The sequence below is a fragment of the Kogia breviceps genome, chromosome 11 (genome assembly GCF_026419965.1).
Source record: "Kogia breviceps isolate mKogBre1 chromosome 11, mKogBre1 haplotype 1, whole genome shotgun sequence".
Taxonomy (NCBI): domain Eukaryota; kingdom Metazoa; phylum Chordata; class Mammalia; order Artiodactyla; family Physeteridae; genus Kogia; species Kogia breviceps.
The window spans coordinates 55,121,543-55,139,054 of NC_081320.1; the positions used below are offsets into that span (position 1 = coordinate 55,121,543).

Consider the following 17,512-nt stretch of genomic DNA (forward strand, 5'->3'; position numbering starts at 1 on the left):
GTTTAATTTGTGGCAGTTATATGTTTTGAATACGTTGAAGTATTCACAATGGTCTCATGGAATCTGCTCCATAGATAAAGTTTACACAGTGGAAAAGAAAAAGCAATGGCTATAAGGTGATTATGAAAAAGCTTCTCTTGGCCACAGCTGGTCTTACAGGCATTCTTGTAAATTTAAGAGCATTTAGGGGATATTAAAGTGATCACAAGGAATGATGCCCTTTTTTTTTTTTTTTGCCCAGTTCTGTAGCTGGTGTGAGACGATCATAAGGAATATGATATTTAGAACTCAATTTTATGCAAAATCCATTATTCAAGAAGTGAAGTTTATATACATGATAGACATGCAATGAAATAAATGTTAGAATAGGAAGCTTTGTTACTTATGCATTAAGTTGGTTCTAACATTTTGGTAAACTAACTTTTTATTGATATAAAATTCAGAAGAATTTCTGCATTGAGGAGAAGGGACTAAACTTTTTCCCTTGGCTTGTTAAAGATCTGTCTGTTTCAAGCTGAAGTAATCTGAAGGTTTTTTAATTTAGTTTTTCCTTCATCTCCTTTATACACTTTTGTGAAGCCTCATCAGCTCATGGTGAGAGCTGCCACCAAGGAGTTCCAAACTTTACCTGCCCTTTCTAAATTTAGGGTTCTTTACTGCAGCAGGTTGAAGATCTGGCTTTGAATGCACCTGGCTCTGCTGGAGAACAGAAATATTCATCTCCACTGAATGCATGCTGCTTAAGTGCTAGAGGCACTTGTGGGAGACTAACTCTCATTGGACACTTCATTACAATACTTTCTCTTCCCTACAGGAAGTAGTAATTCTCATTCACCAAAGACAGAATTTTGCCTGACACAGCCACAGGAGCTCCTGCTTGACTTTCAAAATTAATCAACCTCGAAGCTGGAGTAGAAATGGCATGTCCTTTAACCTTAAGCACAAAAAGCTCTCAACAGACTGCAGTTTTTATATCCCTGGATGGGAGTTTGGGCCCCTGATACTTAAACTTGATGCACATACTGGGTTTCTGGCATGCTTTTGCCCATACCCATCTGCTAGGCTGGCACTGTGCCCATTCAGAAGGTGTGATGCCAGTTTCAATAGGGCATAGGTGCCAATCAAAGATGGGTTTGGAGGGGCAGCATGCAGAACTCAGCAAAAGTCAGCTCTTCTGCCAGAAGATCCTCCTGTTATCATATAATGCCAATGAAGGGCCACATGCTTCATTGCCTGAGATCACATTGCATCTGTAGATGTTTCTGGCCTTCAATGGATGTCTTTCTACGGAACCTTTTTCCTCAAGTATTACTTGATTGGAGATGTTAAAGAAAAGTCTACCTGACTAAATGAAGTCCACCTCTTTAAAAGAAACAATGGAAATCTTCAACAATTTTCTTGAAATAATTGCTGAGTTTTGTGTCTTTCCTCCTAAAATACCCTTTCACATAGAATACTGCATAGTGTACTCAGTTCACATAATGGAGTTATAAGGGACAAACTTTCTGAAGGACCACTAACTGCAAAACTACGTAAGCAGTATAAGATCCATAAACACTCTGAATCATTGTTAAATGTGGATGGTGGACAAATTTTCATCATCCAAATAGCTAATTTCTAGTCTCCCATTTAGAGCTTTAGAGTTTCTTAATTTTCTTTTCATTTATTTTATAAACATAGATATTCCTGTTACTTAAAAGAAGGACCATACTTCCTACTCTTCTTCCATATCTGAAAAAAAAAAAAAAAAACCCTAAAACACTTCAGAAGCAAAAGTCTATCCTTATTTCATAAGGAAGCCGGAAGCCAAAATCTGGGAGTTTTTTTATTGTGTGGCAAAAGAGGTGAACTCATTTCATGAAGAAGACATTTCCCTATAGCAAACAGGTTTCAAATTTAAAAATCTTGACCACTGTAAAGTTATAAGATAGTAACAGGTGCAGTGGAAGAGACATAATATATAAATCATTGAGGAACAGAGCAGTTTGTAAATCTTCCCTTAAGGCAAAAGAGTTTGAGAGTAGAAATGTTGAAAATGAAGACCCACAATATAAAATATGTTAAAAAGAAGATCAGACACTTACAAAAATGAAAGAGATAAGAAAAGGCTAAGTAAGCCTTAGAAGAACACTCTCTTTTTATACAATGAATCCAAACTTTTGCAAATACTTTGATTTCTTAACTGATAAGTAAATGAACACTCTTTTAAAACTCAAAATTAATAGCCGATGGACAGCACATACAAAATTAAAATACAACTTCTAGGGACTTTAAATATTCTTATAAAAAGTACATCAAGTTTATTAAACTCACAAAATCCCAAGTGATCTCTTCCTCTGTTGAGATTATATCACCTATTACCTCTTACACCTTCATCTGAGAACTAATTTATCTTATATACTATAGTTTCTAGTACAAGTTATCTTTATTTCATATTTATTTCCTTCTTCTTTTCACCCACACAGTATCATCTGCAAAATTTCCTAGTAACAGTTGTGGTTCCTAGTAAGCACTGTATCAGATAAGACTAACTGCTTATCTCAAAGCCTTCTCTATAAAACACTGCCAAAATAACATTTAACACAGCAATATATAATGAAGCAATATATGTTTCAGTAACTCTACTTTGTTGCTAGCATTATCATTAGGCTCTTTGGAACACTACTCTGCATACCTTAAAAATCAATCCATTCCAGCTTACTAGAAAGTACAATAAGTAAAAACCATACATGTATAAATAATCTTTGCTATTTCTTCATAAATAGAAATCTGTTTCTTCATCAAAATTCGTGAGTTAAACTTTGATCATTTCTAAAACTCCTAGTCATCCTATCCTCTTCCCCCTGCCCTACCACACCCCACCAAAAAAAAAAGATTTCTTCTGTTTCTAAAGAGCAAAATTGAGTTGATCTGAGAGGATTACCCAAAAAATGCATGGCAGTCACCTGTGAAGTCTAAACATTTATCCATGAATAAATGATTGATCTTAATGCTTCAAGAGAGCTAATTTTAGTTATAATAACATATTATTTAGAAAAGATAATGCTATTGATTTATTGTCAATAAAGCATATATAGATTTTTTTAGATGACATCATGAGAGTTAATTTGTCTCAGTTTTTCTTGTGCCTAAGAGTACATCTCTAAGATTACAGGCTGGAGTTAAGGGTAACATCTATAATTATGGAAGAGAATAAAGCAACTGGCTTGTGTGGATTAAGCAGCCCAATCTATCTCCATCTCTCAGGCAAATAACTGTTGAACATCTATCTCGTCTGTGCTTGATATTCCAAAGATGCTAAATTGTCATGGTTATGCTCAAATTCAAAAAACTAAAACTTACACAGATAAATCATTTCTATTGGTACTAATATAAAAAGATTTCATGAGTACATGAAGAATTTGGTTGAAGTTTATTACCTGTAATTTTGGTTTTCTAGATTTTTGACTAATTTCTGAAACATGGTATATTTCATATCTGAAACAAGATACAGCTTAAATGAGAACTTTTCACTATGTCATCATGGCTACTATTGTAAATTTTAGTGGGAAAAATAGAGGTTGGTAAGTAAAATGTCATTCCACTGACATTCTCTTATGTTCTTAGTTTTACCACATTTAGTAGCTAAATCCATCACAGTCCATGGCAGGACAAATGGAAAAACCCTCCAGTAGATGTCTTTGTCACCATCCTAATCTCCTGCGGCACCAGACACTGAATTTAGAGTTCAACTATCACTGAGAATGGGAAATTCTAAATAAATAAATAAATTAGATTGAATTGCTTATCGAGTTCCAAGTTCTTTAAAAACCTTATCTTATTTATTTTATTTTATTTTTTTTTTTTTTTTTTTGCGGTACGCGGGCCTCTCACTGTTGTGGCCTCTCCCGTTGCGGAGCACAGGCTCCTGACGCGCAGGCCTAGCGGCCATGGCTCACGGGCTTAGTTGCTCCGCGGCATGTGGGATCTTCCCGGACCAGGGCACGAACCCGTGTCTCCTGCATCGGCAGGCGGATTCTCAACCACTGCGCCACCAGGGAAGCCCCCTTATCTTATTTAATCATCACTATTATTATTACCCCTATCATACAGAATAGAAACAGACTCATGAATAGGTGAAAGTCACTCAAGTTTGCAAAAGGCTTAGGTCAGAATTCAACCCAAATTTGCCTAACACCAAAGCCCATGCTTTTATTTGTGCAATTCTCCCTTAGTTTGCTTGGTTCTATGTTATATCTAGCACTAAAGTAGAATTCAAACTCTTAGTTCTCTCTCCTGAAGTTTTAGAAATTTTTTTTCACTTATTTGATCCCAAAATAGCAGCAATTTTTTCCACCCCCTAAACGAGTTTCCATTCTCCCTTTTCCCCTCCTCTCTTTTCATATACAAAGAAAGAACTTTGTCTTGTATTCAGACTTTTCTTTTCCCTCTTATTACTATTTCCATTAATGCTACAGGCACATTATTTCTCCAAGTCAAGAGTAAATACAAAATATTTCTGCCCCTTCCCCTTTTCTTCTTGCTGACTACTGAAAGGCCTTGGATATTGATCTCAAAGCTCGAGGACAGTTGTACTCACACCATGAGTTAGACACAGCAGTTAGCTTCTCAGCCTTTGGTAACAAATGCTGATGAACTGTCTGCTGAAAGAGTATATCTGGCAAATATGATGCTTAAAAAGAATGTAGCTGGACACAAAGGTATTAAGGAAACCTGAATTTACCTACTTCTTCATTTATATACAGGAAGTGATGAGAACCATGGTAAAATGCAAAAACATGATATAATTTCATATGGATTTGTTTAGCTTTGAAAATAAGTAAAAGCTAATTTTAATGAATTGTTGCTGATGGCATCTCACTGAAGAGCTCATTTTATGAGTTATGAATGCCACTTTTGATAGGACAATAACAACACTTGGAACACACAGCTTTATTATATATTCTGAAGTATGGAGACTTTTCCTCAAAACAGCTAAACATTTCTTTAAAGTCCTTCCCCCAAAGTGTGCACTTGCTTATATTTCCAGGATCCAGGTTCTGAAATTCAGATAGTAGGGGGTATTTCATAACATATGAAATCTTGAAAATTGTTGCAAAATAAATCTTACTGAGAAAAAAATAAGTAAAAAAATATGTGCAGTACTTGGACTGAAAGAAGCAAAGATTTTCTGTATTTAAATAGGGACAAATAAATCACATGCCTAAGCAAATAAATTCCTTTTTCACAACAGGAACCACACAAGTAGTGAGTATGTATACACATATATATACACATACATATATGTATATGTGTATAAACATATAATTTAACTTCAAACATGCACTTAAATTTAAATACATAATAACACATATAATATGTACATCTAAAAAAGAGAAAAGAAATAAGACCATCAGTCAATGCTTTTCTGTAGTTCTTTGAAATTACTCAAATAATTCAAACATTAGAAAACTGAAAGTATAACTGATAAGCTGTGCAATCCAAGGCTATAGCTCAGCCACATTAGAAATAATTTATTCAACTCCATTTCTCTGACCTTGAGTCAAGACGATGTACTAGAGATCCTTACTCTCTGCCATACGAGAGAATTCACTAATTCAGAGTCTCAACCAACACTTATTCTACAAAGAATTCTATTCTCTGTAGATCCCAAGTACTCTCAGGGTCTTTATCTGCACCATCCTGTGTGGTAGCCACTACCTATACATAGCTACTGAGCCCCTGAAATATGACTAGACACATCCTGGATTTTAAAGACTTTTACTAAAAAAGTGAAATATTTCCTTTTTTTAATATTGATAACATGTTGGAATTATAATACTTTAGATATATTGTATTTAATAATACATATTATTTAATTAAATTTCACTTGTTTCTTTTTACTTTTTTTTTTAATGTGGCTCCTAGCAAATTTTACTTTACATACATGGCTTGTATTACATTTCTATTGAACAGTGCTGTCTATGTCACTCAATCTAGTACTTAGAATCATAGTATTTTTCAAGCAAGTTCAAATCCTTTAAATGGGGAAGCTGTTCTTTATTTAACCCATACAATATTTTTGTGTTGGTCTTACCTTTCCAACTAGATTAGACACTCAGGTGATTAATAAGTTACTTATTGACTGAATTTCATCCATTTGTTCAAAACTACAATCTTAATTTTATCAGAAGAGAAGCTTTATCCTTCATGATCCATGAAACATGTTTGTGTGAGAAGGGTGGCAGAATATGCCACCCTAAAATATGCCTCTTTGGCATAAGGATTATTTTGAACTAAAGGCATTTGAAAAATAGCAAATGTAGGGAGAGGCTTCCTCTGAACTCCCTTTATTTGCCTAAAGACAGAGCCTCCAAAAAAAAAAAACAACTCCATTGTTTTAAATTCCCTCCAGGAGTGCTTCATTAACCAGGAAAGACTGACTCAGCACAGAAGAGATGAGAAGTTGACACCACTCCCAAACTTTGTTATAAACTATCATAGGGTCTTCCCTGGTGGCGTAGGGGTTGAAGAGTCCGCCTGGCGATGCAGGGCACGTGGGTTCGTGCCCCGGTCCGGGAAGATTCCACGTGCCGCGGAGCGGCTGGGCCCGTGAGCCATGGCCACTGAGCCTGCGCGTCTGGAGCCTGTGCTCCGCGATGGGAGAGGCCACAACGGTGAGAGGCCCGCGTACCACCAAAAAAAAAAAAAAAAAAAAAAAAGAAAAGATAAACTATCATAGCCCCCATCTACTCTTCTAAGGGCTAATAATCTTTCCTAAAAATCATTTACTGTTCCTTAAGTGTCCTGTATCCCATCTCCGCTTCCCTTATTAAGACGGTATGTAAGCTCTCAAATCTCACCATGTTTTAGGGTATTTATTGACTTTTTTTTTTCCTGATATTACTGTGCACGTAACATTTAAAAAATTAATAAATTTGTATACCTTTTCTCCTGTTAATCTGCCTGTTGTCAGTTTATTTCATAAACCCAGGTATCAAACTTAAGAGGGTAGAGGGAAAGTCCTTCCTTTCCTACACTTTGAAATGTTTAATGAGGAACCCAAGATTCCTCCAATGAAGGTCTTTTACCAACTTCTTAAATTCCTACAGACACACATACAATGAGTCAATATATTTAGAAGAACTGCTCCTTGAGGGCATATTTTTAATCACTAATATTTCTTATTTTATTCATTAAATCTCATCTTGTAATGGATATTTCTTGATCATTAAACTACAGATACAAGGTAGCCCTGAATAATCCTTTTAAAGTCAGTGTAATTTAAAAATTTTTAAATGTAGTGTAAAAGTATATTCAACTCAGGTCCCTTACCTGTACCAAAGAACACAAAAACTAAATGAGTGTCTATTTTCTTAATTATCCCAAGATGGGGGCTTCCCTGGAGGCACAGTGGTTAAGAATCTGCCTGCCAATGCAGGGGACACGGGTTCAAACCCTGGTTTGGGAAGATCCCACATGCCGCGGAGGAACTAAGCCCGTGTGCCGCAACTACTGGGCCTGTGCTCTAGAGCCCGCGAGCCACGACTATTAGCCCGAGTGCCACAACTACTGAAGCCTGCGCTCCTAAAGCCCATGCTCCACAACAAGAGAAGCCACAGCAATGAGAACCCTGCACAGCGCAACGAAGAGTGGCTCCCCCTTCGCCACAACTAGAGGAAGACCGCGCACAGCAACAAAGACCCAATGCAACCAAAAATAAAAAATAGTAAATAAAATAAATTAATTTTTTTAAAAATACAATTATCCCAAGATGGCATGTAACTAGTACCATTCTAGATGTACGGGAGAGAAGTTAATTCATTCCATGCAATAGATGCCTTGAGGTATGAAGGCCCAGTTCTCCAGTGAGGCCTAGTTAAGAAATGACCAGAACCTTGCAATACTTAAATATTAATGATTAAGATTCACAAATGGAAAGTGTTTGTATTCACACAGTTGCATTCTCTGAGCTGTAAAAAGCAATGTTTCCAGGAAAACACTCTCAAAAAAGAACATTAACATTTTGTCTGGCAGACTGTGTAATTATGCTCTGAAAAGACTTCTAAGAGTCATTCAGAAAAACATGGACAACAAGGACTGGGGTCAGTCATGTCTTGAACCTAGACATTCTACTAAACACTATCTTCATACTACTTAGAAAAGTACATTTATGGATTATACCTTATTTCAAAGTTTCAATTTTCAAAATATTATGAAGAAATCACAGTTATAGTCACATATATAAGAATATTTGGTAATTTATACTTTACCTAAATATATCAAACCAAATCCTCCAGAGCCAATCATCTTGCCCAGCACCCACTGTTTTCCTTCCATATCATCCAGGACCTTGCCTTCTGGAAGTGGAACAGGAAGTCTGTATTTCTCTTTTCTTCTTGGTGGCATCACTTCTGTTGGCAGAAGGGGTGAGATAGTGATTAAAAATAAAAACAACAACAAAGAAAACTCCAGTTAAAATACATTTCTCAAAATGTCTTCTATGGGGCACTTTTGCAGGTTCCCAGAAATTAGGATTCTGAAGTCAACTGGGTTTAGGAAACCCACACATTTTATTCAAAGTGGAGATTCACCAACATTACAATATTGAAATCTAAGAGGCACAGATGTTAAAAAACAAACAAACCTGCTGAACCTCACTCAACATTTCCGAAATTCAGTTAGGTAGTCAAAATACCTATTAACGGTGCAGAATACACCTTAAGAAATGAGTTAACAATATCCAATTACAAAGAGAAAATAAATTTCATATATATGAAAATACTCCTTTCATTGAGAATGCTAAGTGTCAAAGATGAGAAGGTCTTCAGTCACTAGGAAAGAAAATACAGCTTTTGACTGGGAAAACATGGACGACGGCAATGTACATCATTACCAAGCCCAGCAACTGACACAGAGTAGGTACTCAGTAAATATCTGTTCAGTGAGCAAACCATTGGGTTTTCATGGATGTATAACTAAGCAGAGCACTAGGCCACTGTACAGTTTTAGGGCTGGCATACTACTCTTTCAGCTTCTTTCTGTTCCTCTATATCCTGTCCCTTCCCCACCCTCACCAAAGTGAAAACTGCCCTGTCTTAGAGATTAATACAGTACTGCCAACAACAAAAGTATGGACTCCATAGTATAGCCATACAACTTTACCCAATTAATTATAATTGTACACAGGTTAGTGAATTTCACCAGAGATTGAGTCAGAAGAGAAAATGTCTTCGGGAAAAACACACACACAGCATATAGGCCTGAAACTAACTGTGAAAGTAACCGCCATCCTCTAAGTATTTCCAAAGAAACCTTAAAAACTGGTGAGTGCTTTTGAAATGAAAGTAAAGTTTTCATTGTATACGCTATCCATCTTCGGAATGTGAAGGTTTCTGTTCCTTTTAGCAGATTTTCCCTGCTTCACTTACTTTAATCAACGCCCTATCTTTTACTCGGCAGCAACACCCCAGGTAGAGCAAAGGAACACAGCAGAAATCTTTAACAATATTCACCTGTCCTCCTCCTAACGCGAACACAAGGGAAGCCAGGAACTTAAATGAACGATGCCCAAAACAGGAAAAGTTTTAACCAGCACTGTACATATACTGACCAGTACTTTATATACTGGGGCCCAACATTTATTTGCTGATTTAAAACCTAAAGTCTACAGAGAACAACTTTTCAGCAGGGCATAAATTCTCAATCAGTATAAAGAACACAAACAGTTTGGGGGCAACTCTGCGGCATCAGAACTTGAGGCCTGAAAGGTGACTGACTATACAATGAGCATTCTGGGCATGGATGCGGAGTTCAAGTTCACAGGAGGAAGCGCCAGCCTCCTCTCAAGGCCAGTACCGACACAGACGTCCCTACTGCTTTGGGGTCCCCTCCCAGGGCTGCGATGAAAAGTGCTCAACACGAGTTTCCGGGAACAAACCGCTACCGAGAGGCCTGAACCCGAGCCAAGACTGGGCTTGGGGCGGCCACGGCGGAGGACCGTGAGAGCGGAGGCAGAGGCGGGGCGGCGCGGCCCACCGCCCGCCTGTCCCCGCTCGGCGGCCCAGGGCACCCCCCACGCCCGGCCGGCCCGAACCACCCGAAGCTCGCCGGCGTCTGGAGACTCACTTCCCAACTCAAGCTCCCTCTAGACCGACGAAAAGAGAAAACCAATCTCCTTCCCCGCCTTACTCCTCCGCCCCGCCCTCTGGGCGAACGGGAGTTGAAGGGGCGCCACGTTCACGCGCTGAGTTAGAAAAAAGTCAGGACCAACCGCGAAAGCAGGGACCGCTGCCCGTCCGGGGCTGGGATGCGGCCCAGAGGCCCCGGCGTCTCTCTCCGACCGCAGCTCCTTCCCGGGATGGGGCACCACGCGGGCCGGGCAGGCGGAGAGCAGGGCGCGTTAGTGTGGCGTCCCGACGCGACCCCCAGGACCTGGGGACGAGAGGAAGCTAACCAGGCCCTCCGCGTCCCCGCCGCCTGACCGCGCGACGCCTCCCGCCGGCCTCGCAGGGCCGGGCGGGGCCGCGGGCCTCCAATCCCGCGGGGAGGCGGGCCCGGAGCCGGCGCGGCCCGCATAAGGGGCCAAATTAACTTCTTGCACCTGGGCCTGCGGCGCAGCGCGCGCCCGACGCGGCTCGCTCTGGGCGGAGACTCCGGCCCGGGGCCCACTGAGCTTCGCCTAGGCCGCGGCCAGCGTTCTCCTTCAGGCGGCCTGTCAGCGCTCGGGGACGCAGAGACGAAGAGGCGGCGGCGGGTCTACACCATCAGATCAGTTTGGTGTGCATTTGTGTAGAAGGAATTTCAGGTCCCTTGTACCATGATCTCGGTACCTAGAGTCTCCAAGTCAACGGGCCGGTCCTTACTGAGCATTTACCTGGGCAGCCAGTCACACTGGCCAGGCCTCTAGAGCAAGAAGCCTGTTGTAAGCAGGAAGGCCTATAACACAGCGTTTAAGTTCTCAGAGGCATATCGGCTCAAGATCCATTTACTAGTTGGATAATCTTGACTAAACCTAATTACTTTACAAAACTCATTTTTTCTTTTTTTTTTTTTTTTGTCTGTGAAATGGAAATAACCCTAGTTATTCAGGTTAAGGTTTGTTAAAGAAAAAATTATTCCGACATTTCTTAAAATGGTATGGAAGACTATTCAAAACTCTTGAAATAGAGCTATGCTAAATTCCAAATACAGCAAAGAAAAGGAATTTTCTCCCCCCCTGGGTGGGGGGGGTCGTGGATGGAAAATTAATAAGAGGAAATATCAGGGGAGAGGAGAGAATTCTGGTTAGATGGTGCTAACAGAATTCTTGCTGAAAACAGGCCACGGTGATCAGACATCACCGGGGGGAGGGGTGGTGGAGGATGAGGAACTGGATTAGATATGGAGACTGGAGAGATTCTGGCTATACTTAGCAGGATGTTTGCTAAAATTGGACAGTATAGAGAGAACATGGAAGTCCAAAAGTCAAGGCCTATTTGAGGAAGAGTTCAGGGGAGCCTAAGTAGAGTTTGTCAGGTTATTGGTTATAAGATTATGATGATAATTAAGTGAAAGAAATAAGTAGTTTTCTAACATATAATAAGGACTCATAGTTAGCTTATAATATTTTAGTTTAGGCAAAATAAATGCTCAGAAAGCAATTCTTAAACAATACATCAATCAACATCTTATGTGGGAAGTCAGTAATTGCTCGGGATGCAAATACTGGAAGTCAAAATCCTTTAATGACTTTGATGGAATGGGGTTTTAAGAGTTCCTACATCTATCAAACTGTCACCAAATGAAAGACGGCATGAGAAGACACTTTTAAAAAATCTCTCGTGGATAAAAAAGCATTTTTAAAGAAACTCAATAGTCTATACATAGAATAATCATGCCCTTTAAGATAGTCACTCACTAATCTAACAACATCCATTCTTATTTCTATAAGATATATATGTAACAGATGCTGTTGTTTGCCTGTCCAAACGTTTATATGGGCCTTAAATCTCCCATTCCAAATTTGTTCAGGTTTCTACCCACTCCACAGGTTACTATCTTTGGGAAGATGCAACAACAGCACCAGGCACAACAGATTACTCTTAAGGGGTCATACATGGCTCCTCTGTTTCATACCTATATATACCTAGTATGTTAGTATCATAGCCCTTTCCCACTGCTATAATAGAATACCACAGACTAGGTGGTTTATAAACAACAGAGATGTATTCCTCACAGTCCTGAGTCTGGCCAAGTTCATGACTCAGTCACATCCCAAAGCCTCCTGCCTCCAAATACCATCACCTTGGTGATTACGTTTCAACATACAAATTTTAGGAGGACACAAACATTTAGTTCATAGCAGTTCGTAAATCCTGTTAGCTCAGCCTTCAAAATATATCCAGAACCCATCACTTCCTACCACTTCTACTTCTGTCTTTCTGGTCCAAACCACCATGTCTTTCCTGGATACTGGTAGTACGGTCCTAAAAGCTATCCTATTTCTTACCCTTCTACCCCTTCAGTCTACTCACAACGAACAGCTGCATGAACTTTTTAAAAGCTTAGATCATTCCTCTGCTCAAAACTCTTCAGTGACATATTCTAATTCACTCATTGTCAGCCAGTCCCCACTATGACCTAAAACAGTGTTTTTCAACCTTGGTACTACTAACATGTGGGCCAGATAATTCTTTGTTGACAAAGGGGAGGATTGTCAAAAGTGGATTCTCCTGTGCATTATAGGTTATTTATCAACACCCTGGGCCTCTGTAGTACTACAGGTTGTGACAACCAAAAATGTCCCGCAGACATTACCAAAATTTGTAAATTTTGCCAAAATTGCTGCTGGTTGAGAATGACTTACCTACAATGATCTACATGTTTCTGTACCTCCCCCATTTCCTGTTACTTTCTGCAACCACTGTGGCCTCCTTGCTGTTCTCAGGACTATTGCACTTTTCATTCTGTCGGGGCCACTCTTCAATCTGATATCTGTATGGCCTACCTTATCACCTTCTTCAGGTCTCCTATGCAAAAGTCAACTCCGTGAGCCCTTTCCTAACTATCTAAACTTTCAACCTACCCACAATACTTCATAGTCCCTTTTCCTTTTTCCCTCCCAGTGCTTAATACTGTACAACAACATATTATACCGGTTATTTATTTAGTTTGAAAATAGGCAAATAGTATTCTTCAGTAAATTGTATGCTCCATAAAAGCAGGCAACAATTTTTACTCTTCTCATCACTACTGTACTCCTAGCTCCTAGAATGCATATAGAAAACATGCCATTTTCTTGTTAAAAGAATAAATGAAAAAAAATGAAAAAAAGAATAAATGAATAATGGTGGTCCCATTCCCCTTTCCACTGATTGATTTAGACAGGAAGCATGTATGAAGTGTAGGTAATAAGAGATGAATAAAAGTTTCCTGTACACTTCTATGAAGAGATGGTCTCTCCTGCATGTCATTCCAAATGTGATGCCTGGAACTTTTGCAGTCATCTGTGACCATGAGTATAGAACAAAGCACAAATCTAACACACTAAAAATTGCAGAACATTCAACAAATGAGGTTAGAACACTTAGAACATCTATCTATCATCTCTCTATCTCTCTATCACATCTATTACATAAAGAAAGAAAAGAAAAGAAAGGAAGAGAGGAAAAAAGAAAAGAACCTCAACCCTTAATTTATACCCCACATAAAAATTAACTTGAAATTGATCATAAACCTAAATGTAAATACAAGAGTTAAAACTGTAAAACTTTTGGAAGAAAACCTGGGAGAAAGATTTTATGATCTTGGATTTGGTAAATCTTTGTAATCTTTGAATTTGTGTAATTAGAATGTACCCGGGGGGGATAAAAGCTGAAAACCTAAATGAAGAAACTGATAAATTAACTAAAAATTAAAAATTTTGCTCTTCACAAAGCACTAAGATACCCAGTTTTAGTAAGTATGTGGAGTAACTGGAACTCTCTTACACTGGTAGTAGGGATCCAAAATAGTACAGCTATTTTGGAAAACAGTTTGTCAGTTTTTTGTAATGTTAAACATATAATTAGCATATGATCCAGCATTCATGTTCTTAAGTATTTACCCAAGAGAAATGTAAACCTCTATCTACACAATGACTTGTATGTGAACGTTTATAACAACTTCCTATGTAATAGTCAACAACTGGAAACAACTCAAATTCCCATCAACTAGTGAATGGGTATACAAATTGTGGTATGCAATATATCTCCTACACAATGGACTATCACTCAGCAATAAAAAGGAACAAACTATTGATATAAGCAACAACCTGGATGGATCTCAAAAGCATGATGCTTTGTGAAGGAGAGAAGATGCAAAAGAGTACATACTGTATAATTCCATTGAAATTGGCAGGGCCTAGGTTGGGGGGATGGGATTGACTGCAGAGGGGCTAACGGAACTTTTTGGAATGATAGAGGTGTTTAATTTCTTGATTGTGGTAGTGATTATGTGATTATACATTTGTCAAAATTCATTTAATTGTACACTTAAAATTCATGAATTTTTTTTGTAAGTTATGCTTCAATAAAACTGACTTAAAGGAAAAGAATTACTGAAGAAAAAGATAGGAAGAACCTGAGTCCTTGAGACCATTATTACTCATTCAGCTAAACTTGAATCCACCATACCTTTCATATTCATGCATGAGGTATCAAGTACCCTTGTTGTTTAAGCCACTTAGCATTGGTTTTTATGTTTCTCATAGCCAAAATCTTCCTAACAGATAAAATAGAGTTTCAAGCGCTAATGAAATTAAAATGTTAATAAATTTGTACTAAATAAAAATGAGAACAGAAGTGCAGGTAAACCTGTATTGAGAAGATGAGGGGTTTTTTAAGTGTTGGAATTTAATGCAGAATTTTATAATTCTGAGCATATTGCTGTGTGTATGTTTCAAGATGAAAACTGACAGAATATAGAAATACAAATTTTGGAACTAGTGAAAGAACATCTTCTGAATGAACATGATGAGAAACAAGAAAGAAAAAAGAATCTAGGCATGAAAGCACTGAAGTATGAGTCATCAGAAGAAAAAAAATAGGAAAACAAGGTTTTTAGACAATGCTATGTTCATAGATCTCACAGACTATGAATGATTCACCACAAACACAAACAAACAAAAGGACTTTCTTGGAGGTGTTCCAACTTGTAGGTATGGCATGAGTTCTGCTTTTCAAAGAACCAGGTGCTGTAGAAATGCTTATACTGCTTCAAAGAAAGAAGAAAAACCTAACCATTTAGAGAACATACTTTACAAGGCCAAGATCATTTCAAATCAATTAAAGTGTTAAAGATGTTGCATAGACAAAACATTTAGAAAAATCCAATCTTTGTTATTTAATGTGAGAAAAGGAGATCACTTCACTGGAAACATTTTGCCTGCCAAAGAAGCTAGTTTTGTTTTATAAAATTCAGGAGGCCATTTGCACTCATAAATGCGCAGTCCCTGGAGAGCTAAGCAGTTACTGACAGAGAAATTTTGAAAATAATATTATTCAGATAAATGGAATCTCAAAGCTATCAGATAAACAATCAGACCAAATAGCTATGCTCTTTGCATTCTTCACATACAAGACGATTACAAAGTGTGAACTTGTTTGTCCAAAAGACATAATTCTTGATTGTCCATATAAATGAAAGACAATGATACAAAAAATTTCTTTGTCATTTGTCAATATGTCAACTACTCCATAAAATATTTTCCAGAGATATTATTCAGTAGAGCCCCGCTGCTAAACAATTGTAAGTAAATATGTATTGAGTTATCTCTCAAACAATTGAATGTGATAAAACCTAAAATTGGTTAGTCAAAAGTGGTGCTAGTCCTACTGTATCCATTCCCCTAATACGTGCATCATTAAAGGTTAATTAATCATAAGACTATATTCACCCTTTACATCCTCTTTCTCCCCAACTAACATGCCTGCAATAATCAAAAATATGAACTGGAAAAGGAGAAAGGAAATTTGCTGAATGATTTTTAAGCAGAAGCTGTGCTTTCAATAATGAAGTTGATGATATATTCAAAGCAGAGGTAAGAACAGTATTCTCATGTGTCCTGTAGGCCATGCTTTTAGGCTTTCCTTTCCTGTGTTTGCAGCACCACTATCTTTCAGTTTTTATTCTAAGGTCCTATAGGCCTTGATCTCAGGTCATCTGAGATAAAATTATGGAGGATCTTAAATGCTTGATAAGGAGTTTGGGTTTGACATTACAGATGTGTGCTGTCCAGTACAGTAGCTACAAACCACTTATGACCATTTACATTTCAATTAATTGAAATTAAGCACTTAAAAATTCAGTACCTTAGTTCCATGAGCCATGTTTCAAATGCCCAATAGCCACATGTAGCTAGTAGCTACCCTAATGGATAAAACAGGTTATAGAATATTTCCATGACCATAGAAAGTTTTGTTGGACAGAACTACTATAAACAATGGAGGATCACTGGAAGCTTGAGCAGGAGGCTGACACTAACTGCTCATGTGTGATAGCCACACAGAATATAGAGGGGTGTGTATGTGATAGGTCTATTCCTCAGCCAATACCATATTCTTTTGATTATAGTAATTTTATAATAGAAGTATAGAATAGGATTAAATAAATAGAATTTATTTTTATATTGTATTGGATATTTTCACATCATATATACATATTTTGTATTAATTTTATTTGTATAAACATAGAAAATGATGTGGAAGATAGACATCATCCTGATACTGATTACACTGGGTTCTCTCAGGATGTGGAATAGGAAAGGTGGGAGTAGATTAATATTTTATTTTAGACCTCTGAAATGTTTTACTTACTATGACAAAGAAAAATGCATGAGTATTATCTCTATAAAATGAAACTAATGATATACTCATTGCCTCATCACATTTGTTCCTGAAAAAAAAGTCCTCAGGGAAGATAATTAGGTACCCAGTTGAATGTGGATACTTTATAGTTTAATGAGATATATATCCTTTTTTTCAACATAAAGGGTCCAAAATAATATTATTATATCAAATAGACTCCCTTTCTTAGTGGAAAATAAAATACAATGTTGCTTATATTCCACTTTCTGTAAATGAACTATATTAGATGAAAAAAATCATATAATTGGGGCCACTTCAGGAAACAATTGGATAAAATTAATGATATATTATGTTGGTGTCATTTCTGGAAAGACCATGCTGTATTTAGCTGTCTCAAGCACATAAGAGAAAAATTATTTTCATTCAAGTATGTTTAAGAGGATATTTACAAGCCACTCTTATGAAGTCATTCTAATGGATTACAGCCACAACTAGTTTTAGAAGTTCTTCTTTCCAAGATTATCCTCCAATAGTACCGTTCGAAAGAACAACTCTATTTGAGAATAATGATATCATTTTATGTCTGAATGTTATCCACACCTTAGTGTTTCATATTCGCACACATATGTGGTTGGGTTTCATCTGATGTCACTTGAATTCACTTATAAAATGGAGGAATTCTAGCACTCTTTCATACCTCGTGGAGC

At 37.8% G+C, this 17,512-nt stretch overlaps 1 protein-coding gene across 1 annotated transcript in view; it reads right to left on the minus strand.

Moving 5' to 3' along the window:
- The window catches only part of VRK2 (VRK serine/threonine kinase 2), a 92,257-nt gene extending 81,660 nt beyond the window's left edge, over window positions 1–10,597 (minus strand). Inside the window, exons 1-2 of the mRNA XM_059078794.2 lie at window positions 10,253–10,597; window positions 8,253–8,393 (exon numbers count right to left, since the gene is read on the minus strand). Of these exons, the coding sequence (XP_058934777.1) occupies window positions 8,253–8,388 (136 nt within the window). The 5' untranslated portion in view covers window positions 8,389–8,393; window positions 10,253–10,597. The remainder of the gene's footprint in view (window positions 1–8,252; window positions 8,394–10,252) is intronic.
- Window positions 10,598–17,512: the final 6,915 nt, after the last annotated feature.